The 10,668-nt window shown below is 38.1% G+C and overlaps 1 protein-coding gene across 2 annotated transcripts in view; it reads right to left on the minus strand.

Moving 5' to 3' along the window:
• The window catches only part of LOC108249696 (septin-2), a 23,305-nt gene that overhangs the window by 8,543 nt on the left and 4,094 nt on the right, over positions 1-10,668 (minus strand). The window contains exon 3 of one of the 2 annotated variants that reach the window (XM_017439237.2): positions 4,516-7,515. The exons of the other annotated variant lie outside the window; for it this stretch is intronic. Within the exon in view, the coding sequence (XP_017294726.1) occupies positions 5,928-7,515 (1,588 nt within the window). The 3' untranslated portion in view covers positions 4,516-5,927. Of the gene's footprint in view, positions 1-4,515; positions 7,516-10,668 lie in introns of those variants that run through there. 2 annotated transcript variants of the gene reach the window in all.

A 10,668-nucleotide genomic window follows, 5' to 3' on the forward strand; every position in this document is an offset into this window, starting at 1 on the left:
AAATGTGTTGTGCTCAGACAGCTCCACACTCTAGCTCGTTAGTGAGGTTAGAGTGTAACTGACAAAATTTCACGAAAATTCCGAAATTTTGGCGTGTTTTTTGGCGATTACGTCGCCATAGTAACACGACACGCGAATAAAAATAGTAGCCCTCATGCCGAGACCGAGCCGGTTGTTCTGATATAAAATTTGTGGGGGTTCTTTGCCCGGTTCGGGCTGCATTAAGGGTAACGGAATAAGAATAAATAAAGAGACACCTTATTCGGTGTAGAGTAGTAGGTGCCTGCATGCATTGCATTGCACTGCTGGCAGGCCCCAATAATAGATAATAAAGAGAAACAGGAAAACAATGGTGTGAATGCTATAAAGCATTCACACAATAATAGATAATAGATAATAAAGAGAAACAGGAAAACAATGGTGTGAATGCTATAAAGCATTCACACAAATATCCAAACACCTGTTGAAAGAGGAGCTGCTATTAACTGTATTTATTGGTCATAGTGATTAGCTTATTAAAACAAAATTGAAATTGTCAAAGGGGTTGGTTTGAAATCACCCAATTTCTTTTTAGCCTTTATCATGGATTGTAATTCATATCAACGTAGATTAACTTTTATTCATCAAATCAGTTTAAAAGTTTTGCTTTAAATAACTACATAACACAGGCTGTGTTTTTAATATCTACATCTTTATTGAACATTGTGAGAGAGAGAGACAAGAGCTGTGAGCAATGAAATGGCTGTACTGTCTGTCATAAGGCCAACCACACCCTCTTAGGAGATATGGACTATATGAGGTGTGCCTGAAAAATAACAGGACTGAGTGTGCTGTGTCAGCTATAAGCAAAAGAGGCAGTATCCATAGTGAGTTCCTGTCACAGGACCAGATAGACAATCAGCAGTTCTACAAAAAGATGCTGCAGTGTTTGCTTCACTCAGTATGTGAGAAAAGACAAGCGTTGTGGCAGGATGAATTATGGTTGCTGCTCACAACACCCTCAGCATCCGGCAGTTCCCTGCAGAGAAGAACATCATCACCCTTAAAATTCCCTAAGGGTTAAAACTAGAGATGCTCCGATCCGATATTAATATCTGTATCAGTCCCGATATTAGAAAAATTTTTAGTTCGGGAATCGGTGATAATATGGCCGATCCATAAAGGCAGATCTATTTAGTCTTATTCTATGCTTTGTGCTCTGTGTGACGTCATGAACTAGCGAACTAGTTGCATAGATTGTTTTCAAAATGGAGTAAGCGAAAGGATCAGCCTGTTGTGGTTCTGGGAGCGTATTCTGAGTTTTGTCCAGCAGGTGGCGTCCAGGAGCTTTCTGGAGAGCGGCTGGGCAATTATCAGTAACACCTGGAGCTCATTTGGTCTCATCAGCGGAGCTGCATATAAGGAGCTTGCTGATATCTCTTCAGTGCCTGAGTGTTAGCCCTATGTGGTACTTCAAGCCCTTCAAAGTCCTAGTTGCAGAAACTTGCCTAGTACCTTGCTGCATTTTGATCCCCTGTGTTTTTTGACTCCTCCTAGGTTACCCAGCTCCCAGTTGGCTCCAGCTTGGAGGTCTGTGTCTAGTTCATGCCTGGATTTAACAACAGTAACATAACAGTGCCTGATTGCACTGCTGCTCCACTTCAAGAACCACCACAGATCGAACCCTGTCTACTCTCCACCGCTCCCCACTGCTCTTCTCTGCTTTCTGTTGTTTTTTTGTTCCTGGAAAGACATCTTCTGACGCCACCTGTGAGTTCAGATCTCCTCAGAGCCTGCAGTTAATTCCCTCCCTGGGTGGTACTTAACCTCAACACCTGTAAGCCAAACCTCCTACCTAACCAACCACCTGTTGAGAAACCAAGTCACCTAAACCTGTGCTCTTTCTTTAAGGGAGAGCCACCAAGTTTCCCAGAAGGACCCGTTTTTGAGTCACAAACAATTTGAGAAAATAAATCTTTTTAAAAGAAATTACTGTTGAAATTTTCTGAGTGTTTTCTGCATGTGGGTCAGACACTTAGGCACCCCCATGACACAACCATCTGGAACTTTTTCACACTACCTCAGCCAACACATTCGACAGCTACGTGCAATACGTGTGCAGCGACTGTTTCAAGGGGTGGCACTAAAACTTAAAGCTATAACATTACCAACTTAATCAAGCATCTCCAGAGATTTCACCCTAAAGAGCATGCTGAGTTCATTGAACAGAATCAACAAAAAGGAGGCGGCATGAAGCAGCTAACTTTAAAGGAGATGAAGGTGAAAAGTTTCCACCTAATAGTGTGCAGGCCACAAATCACTGAAAGCATACTGAACTTCATTGTCATGAATGGGCAGCCGCTCTCAGTTGTCAGGGATAAGGAATTCTGGGTGCTAATTAACCACCTGGAGCCACACTACGACATGGTAAGCCAAAAATATTTGTTGGCGACGGCGCTACCTGAACTGCACAGTAAAGTGTCCAAACACATATTGAAGGAGATAAAAGATGTCAAAGTTTCACGACAGATATCTGGAGCTCTGACGTTTCCCCTGTGTCACTTTTAAGTTTAACAGCACACTGGCTGGATGAGAGTTTTGTGTCACACAGTGCAATGTTAAATGCAGCAAACTTTTGTGGATCACACACCAGCAAAGCGATAGCAGCTAGCCTGAAGGAAATGTTTGACAAGTTGCAAATTCCATTTAGCAAAAGCCATAGGATTCTGAGGGACAACGCCAGCAACATGAAAAAAGCCATGGACAACCTGGGGGCGCGTAGCATTGGCTGCATTGCACATACAATGCAGCTAGTTGGTAACGAGGGACTTTGACATAATCCAGGGTTTGTCTTATGAGTGGAACCGAAACCAGACGCAAAGATAGATTTAAAAGGTAAGTGGTTTTATTTACAGGTGACAATGTGCAAAACAGTGAAGAGCAGCCAGGAGGATCTGAAACGGCAAGGGAGGGAGCAATGTGGGTCTTGGGTACAGGTTGAATCTTGTTCATTTAATGAGGCAGTGAATAATGGCTCTTTCTTACTGGTCTGACAAGTGATGAGGCGTGGAGGTGACAACGTATCTACCAGAGAAGGTCCAGGAGGAGGAGAATCCAATGACAGATAAATTCCACGGGTCAGAACAACCGTTAGTTTCAGGCAGGCAGATATTTACAAGGACTGAACAGCAAATCCCATAAGGTGCAATGCTCCAGCGAAGAAACCAGCCAGAGGCTTAAATATATTATATTTAGAATTCCTGAACCATATCAAAGTTTTCTTGATGTTTGTTTTTTCATGTTTGACCAAAGTTGTGAACCTATTGTTTTTGTCAGTTACAGGTTCTTTTGTATTATTTATTTTACATTGGATGTTATACTCATAATTGCACTGACTGAACAAATGCAAGTTGTGTTGTTTTACATGTTTTTTGTGTGTTTAAGTGTGCTGTACTGGTGCAGTTTTTAACGAATTTGTAATTCAGTACATTTATGTCTGTGTTTAAAAAAACAAAGATTGATTGAGCACTGTTTTTCTCTATCAGATCGGTATCGGCCGATACTAAACCTCAGATATCTGTACCGGTATCGGAAGTGAAAAACATGGATTGGTGCATCCCTTGTTAAAACATTTTAAAAGAAACAAGTGATTAAATTTTGGTGGTGATTCGATCAAAGTCCAAGGTCAAAAGTCAAGGTTTGAAGGTGATGGGTCAACAGTCAAGGTCACAGATGACCTTGTGCTCTAAATTAAACTGCACATTTGGACAACTTTTAGGTCAAAGGTGATCACCATTGATTTCAAGGTCATGGAGTCAACATAACAATTGACCTAGTGGTCTGTCTCTTCAACAGTGCAATGTAGGAATGTCAAACTGCACAGCTGGACACCTCATGGGTCAACGATGATGCCTGTTGATTTCAAGGTTCATGAGGTCAAAGGTCAAGGTCACAGGTAACCCTTTTCTTAAAAACTTGTCTATGTTCCTACATGTGACCTTTTTGTTACCTGTGCCAAAGAACTTGTGTTTCAGTTGTGTCTGTTCAGGTAAAAACTAATGAACAGATTTGGATGAAATTTTCAGGCCATGTTGGGTTTGTTACAAAAAATAGATTCAATTTTGGTGGTGATCCAGACTATGATCCGGATCACACCATTTCTTTTAAACATGCTGTCCCCCTGGAGGAGATTTGTGCTTTCTTAGTGCTTCTAGTTCCTATTTATTTTTGCCACTTGAGTGTATAGTAGTATTATTATCTTGTAATCTGGAGTAACATTAAAGCTCTTCGGTCAGCCTTAAATATTTATGAATAAAAATGACTGACATAGCTCACATATGCTGCCATAATATGGTATTGGGGATCCTTTTTTTGGGTCAAGAGTAAAAAGACAAAAGAACCACTGATGAACCATGGGCATATTTTGTATGCAGACAAAGGAAGTTCATAGTCCAAACAAAATTATTGATCATAATTGTTTATTTATCTATTGCAAGAAGGCAACAAACAAAAACAGAAAACAAAAGCCTTTCCCTGTGCAAGCTTGCCTCATAGCTGCATTGTTTAAATATTTGGTTATCATAGTTTTTGCTTTGGTCTTAAAAACAGAAACCAAAAAAACACCAAGAAAATAAAACCACAAAGTTAACCCCTTAAAAAGAAAATATAAAGTGATCCCAACACAAATGTACAACTTTAGATACAATCTCATATATATATATATTATTGATAGTCCTGACTCCTAAACTGCCTTGACCATTTTTATCTGTAAAGTATCAACAGCTCACATCAAGGTCTGTAACCTTAATAATATATTTTTCCTTCATTCAGGTAGTTGCATAATATACAGAAAAAGAACATTCATGATTTTTTCTTGCAATACATACTGTCACTTTTTATAATTCTATTAAAAGCTAATGACCCTGAAGGTGGTGACTACAAAACACAAAACAAACTAACAAATAAAATAGCCCTTGTAGAGGCTAGCATGGTTATCTACCAAGTTATCATTAAGCAGTTTTTCATTATATAATTACAATAGCTTTACACATTTTTCAATGAACACAACTTTTCACAAACCATGATTTTAATCTGCAAACACCACAGAATTTTACAAATAACTTTATATATGCATATATATGTTATAAAAGTACTTCAGTAAATAGGATACACATCATATATACATATGTTTAGATCAAAACCCTATTTGGTTTTGTTGTGACCCAAAATGTTAGGTCACTGTATCACAGTAAGCTAAGTTCTTCTGAACTTAGACAGAGTTTTAAAATTATTAGGTTTACAGTGAAAGTGTACCTGATGCAGCTTTTGTGTTAAGGCTTTCTGTAAGTCATAAATGACATGTCAATATATATCATGTTTAATTTAGGAGTTTCTAAAGTTCACAGGTCTGTTGCCACCTGATGATAGATACTTAATATATGATTTATTAGGAATAATGATTCCTTTTCAGACAATCACAAGTATTCAACAAGATATTAATAATATTATAATATCACTTCAGTCCAATTTTAATGCAGAACTTAATGTGTAGACTACTGAAGCATTTCAGACATTTTGTAATGTCTGAAATGGCAACAGACCTGTGAACTTTAGAAACTCCTAAATTAAATATGATATATATCGACATGTCATTATGACTTACAGAAAGCCTTAACTCAAAAGCTGCATCAGGTCTGTTGCCACCTGATGCCAATGATTGAGACACATTAGACATTTAGAACAGTGAAAAGATAGATAATAATGCAATTAATATACTTAGATTAATCATTTTAACAACGCCTCCACCAAATTTATGTTTGTGATGTGTGAAAATAATTTTTACATTTGGTTTGTCACGATGGCTACACCCAATATTTTTAAAAACAAAGATTTTCTGTTGCATTTGCAGCAGAAAATGATGCTCTCCTGATTTGCTTTTGCAATCTTCTTTACACCATATCTGTTACTTTCCCCCACATATACTGCAATGCCAGTTTAGTTCCTTCATCCTCCCTGCTTTTCATCTCCTCCAGTTTCTGGACCTTCTTTGTGTCACCTATTTCCTTCATCTTTTCAATGAGGAAGTCCAAAAAGACAAAAGTGGTCACTGAATCAGCTTGCAGGGCGATCTGCTCCAGTCTGATGACATGTTGGTAGGCCACATCAACTAGCTGTGACTTCTCCATTGAAAGTTCCTTTATTTCAGTTTCAAGGTTTTTTATAAGGCTTAACTTTTTCTCACTTTTTGCTTTATTACTCATGTATTTTTCTTCAACATCTTTCTTAGTCCAATTAACTCTTTTTATTTTTGATACATATTTCCAGCTCTCTCTTACATGAGCGGATGCAGGACACTTCTTAGTGCAAACAGTGCAATGGCCTTTTTTCATGACCTCACAATGTTCAGGTTTCAGGATAAGTGTGCAACCAGGATAGTGACAGTTCTCCTCACAGACAGTACAGCAAAGAGCTTTTTCCAAAAAATGATGCTTGAACCACTTTCCACTTTTGATTGGTTCTCTAGCTTTGTAGACCTGTGCAAATTCCATAGTGAACACTTCATTCTTCTTCATCTCTTCTTCGTGTTTCTTCAGAGCTTTTTGAATCTTTTGGATTTCTTTCGCTTTGTGTTCAATCAGTTTGATTCTGCCTTGGAGATTTTGGATGGAGGCTACCAGGCTGATACGCTCATTCAGAACTTCAGCAGTCGTTATGAGTCTTTTAGGCTCAGTTTTTCCAACAAAGGCTGTAAACCCTCTCATACCTTTCTCTGATATGCCATCAGCAACTTCCAGCAATTCTTCGTCCTCTGTTCTGTCCTCACTCTGGCAGTTATCGAACAGAAAGTAAATGGGCTTGCTCTTTTCATTTTTGGCACACTTAACTTTTGTTTTTAGAAGAGCTTCAATGGCATTTTTAGGTTCTCGCCCATCTGAGTTTGTAAAAAGAGCCACAATATTATTCTCCAGGTTTTTTCCGAATAAGGACATCACTGAATTCAGGACATATGATAATCTTTCACTCACACGATTATCTGTTGCTTTCATCACAATACCAACTGCATGAATCTCATGAACTCCATCTTCTGATCGAAACAAGTCAAACAATCTGTGACTGACAATAGTATCATTTTTAATTCCTCTGGTGTCTCCAAATCCAGGAGTATCAATGATGCTCAGAGAGTAGGGCAGAATTTTATCTTCAAAACCAAAGATCTCATACATGATCACATTTGATGTCTGACTTTCAGACTGAGTTCTCCCCTCCTCTTCTACGATCTGAAACCAGACTTTATCCTCCCACTTCACTCCAATGGTGTAGTTTACCATTGTGTTAATTAGAGTAGATTTTCCTGCTCCTGTTTCACCAACAAGCAAGATGGTTTTATTCACCTTGTTGGGATTTTTTTTACCAAAAGTCATTCTTGTCAGATGTCCAAGCTCCACATTCTTTGGTTTTAGTTGGTAGAGAGCAGGAGATCCTGAATTAATCAGAAGACTTTTAGAGATGATGTCCTTGTATTTGTATGAGATGTGCCTGCAGAAAAGATTTTACAATTTCAATCACTTCTGGGTTTTTTTAAACGTAATCCTATTTGTAGATTAAGATATTAGTGGTATTCTTTTAGGTGTTTCATGATGCAGCACAAAAGGAATATGAGGGAAATCCATCTTAAGTCAAAGCTAAAACACTAACTTTTTGCATGTTTAATTAAAGATGAAAACTGTTGAATTGTCTTACTTGATTTAAGATTATATAAAAGTTATTGAAAGATGTTAAAAAATGTTAAAAAATACTTGAAAAATTGGTTGTAGGGTCCCAATTAAGTTCCAATTTAGAAATTGTGTAGATTAAATTACATTTTTTTAAATCAAATTTTCAATAGGATTGGCATCAGGAGGCTAAACATTTTTAAATAAAAACATTTACCATTTGTGCATTATGGTTTTCCCATAGAGTAAGAATGCTGTTTGCAGAAAGGTTTATTTCTTTCACACATTAATTATAGGCATTATGAGTAGCCAATTGTTAAATTTAGGTGTTTGTTTTGCTTCTCATTCAAGAAGCTTTCTCAACTCATCTGCAACTGTTTTCTAGTAATTTTGAGTTACCAGCTAGTCCCCAAGAGTCTCAGCCCAGTGTGATACTGGCCTAGCTGTAGGTTACTGCTGTAGTTTTTAAAAAAATATCTGCCCATTCCCTTTTCTTTTTATAAAAAAACTAAACCCCCTGCTAAACACTGATTGAAAGTTGCTTGAGCAAAGGAGCAAGAAAAAAGTGCATTTCCACTTTTCATTTAAAGGCATATAATTTACATTACCATGAATGCATTAATTCATGGTATCTTGGCAGTACACCCCACAAACCATCAGAAAATAGAGAAAAATGAAGTTATTCTCTTCATTTGTCAAAAATTTCTACAATGCAATGCCTGGATGTTGCTTAAGTTTACTGCATCATTTGCATCCACTGTCTGCTTTTCCTTAGCATCAAAGCAAATAGCACTAATATATGCAAACATGCCATCAAGATCAGCATCTGTGAGCAATTTGTACTCTTTTAGCATCAGATCGATTTATCATTGCTGCAAAAATCTGAATTTTACAGTTTGTCACTAACACAGCATTCACAGAAGGGACAGAGAAATATATATATATATTTACACAGTGAGATCAAAGGCAATAAAACAAACAAAAACTGTACAGAAGAACTCTCTAAAACTGCATAAACATCTTATTGTATCACCAAGGTTTCACTGTTAGGGATGATGGTTCTAAATCAAAGAGAGAATTTTTGGTTCCCAATCGCACCTTATTATTTTCACCTAATACATTTTTTTTGATGGAATCCCATTCTGGATGAAAGAGTGTGCACTGCACAATTTTCCCTCATAGGGAGGGTTGGACCTTTCAACATTAAACTAGAAAATTAAAAAAATTAAATGTGCCAGTGTAGCTAGTTCCTGAAATTCTAACATGTGTCAGCTTTCTTCTATAATTTTCTTCTTTCTTTAATTCGAGACTTACTTTTGTAATAACCCAAGCTATGACCAAGCCAGATCCTTATTTTGACAAATATTTATGAGGTTTAATTTGAAACTCCTGCTTAATAGCTCTTCCTGTTTGCCTTTTAAATTTGTAAGACTTAAAGGTACTCATTGCAGAGTATGAAAAAAGTTAGCTAAAAAGTGATGTTTTCCTGAATTAGCTTTGGCTGCTAGAACAGTAAATTTAACATTTCATCATTTTTTTCAGTTTTATGAGTGTATATACAGGGCTCTTAAGTCTCACGCATTGACCGTGTGACACACGCATTCTGTGAAGTGCACACGCTCACACGCCAAACTTTGTATTTCTCACGCAAAAAAACACGCACACGCACACAACTTTTTTGTCACTTTAACACTATATCTAGCGAGTTTTCAGATCCCTGTAGCATTTTTTTAAAGCGACTAGCGACAAATCTTGTGACTTTGGCGGCTAAATATGAGAAAGCACTCATTCTGCAGCGTACCGTAAGCCCCGCCCACTTCCCCAAGCACTGACAGCTGTCAATCTCACAGCAGAGAGGAGACCCACTCAGAGAGGTGCAGAGGAGAGGGTTGGGGCAAGACCTTACTCAGAAGATCCATCTGAATGGCCTTCACCACAGGAAGTGGGGGACTCATTCAGGCTGGTTGAGAATGACCCAAAGAGATGTTCTGATGGGCCATACCCCTTATCAGGTAATATATATGTCCATGAAAAAAAAACATGTATTCATGTAAACAGTTAAAAGAAAAAAAAAAGGGGGGGGGGCGGGGTATAATGTGACTGCATACCCCTCAGAAAGTAGGTAGATGCACCTCTGCACGTCCACTTTGTAAATGAAATCATTTGTGTGCAAAGCTGCTGCTGATCCAGTCCTGGATTACAAAGCGGGATGTAAATATAATTTTGAATATAATGTTTTTTCACTGACTCTGTAGTGCTAATATAAATCCCTGTGGTTCCAACCCTGGATAAAAGAGGGTTGAATGTACAGCTGGCAATTCCACGACACAAAACTGTCTTTTGGTGAAATTTGATATTCTAACAAATTAATTTATGTAGTGTGGGATCAGGCAAAGCAATAAAGTTATAAAATTATTTCATAAAGTTAATTTGTAGTTCTAAACATATTTTGAGTGTTTTTTACTCATTTTTTGTCTTGCCAACATTGATATTCCACTCTCCTACAGCCTGATCAATATCACCAAATATGCAAATTAGGTGATGATGTCATCTAAAGACTTCTAGCAGCTCAAAATCTCACTCCAAGCTCAGATCAAAACTTGAGAGCCCTGGTATATATGTACTACTATACTAAAACCGTTAGACCTACCAATCCCACAAACGAATTGTTAAAAACGTGTGAGTCATTTTACTGAATCGGGAGTCATCATTCTTCTACATTAACTCATTTATTCATCCCTGCTACAGCTAGCTAGCTACAGCTAACTGCAAAGAAGAGACCAGGCAGGGAATGTGTCACTATTGTGTGGCTGCTATGCTAACTGCATTTAATAAATATATCAAACTAACTGCTGCTTTAGCCTTGTGGGAAAAGCAGCAGTTCTGTTTTCTTGTTTCAACTCACTGCCCCCCTGCCCCCACCCCCCCCCCCCCCCCCCCCCCCCCCCCCCCCCCTCCTCTCCCCCCCCCTCCCCTC

This window comes from Kryptolebias marmoratus, linkage group LG6, assembly GCF_001649575.2.
Source record: "Kryptolebias marmoratus isolate JLee-2015 linkage group LG6, ASM164957v2, whole genome shotgun sequence".
Classification (NCBI taxonomy): domain Eukaryota; kingdom Metazoa; phylum Chordata; class Actinopteri; order Cyprinodontiformes; family Rivulidae; genus Kryptolebias; species Kryptolebias marmoratus.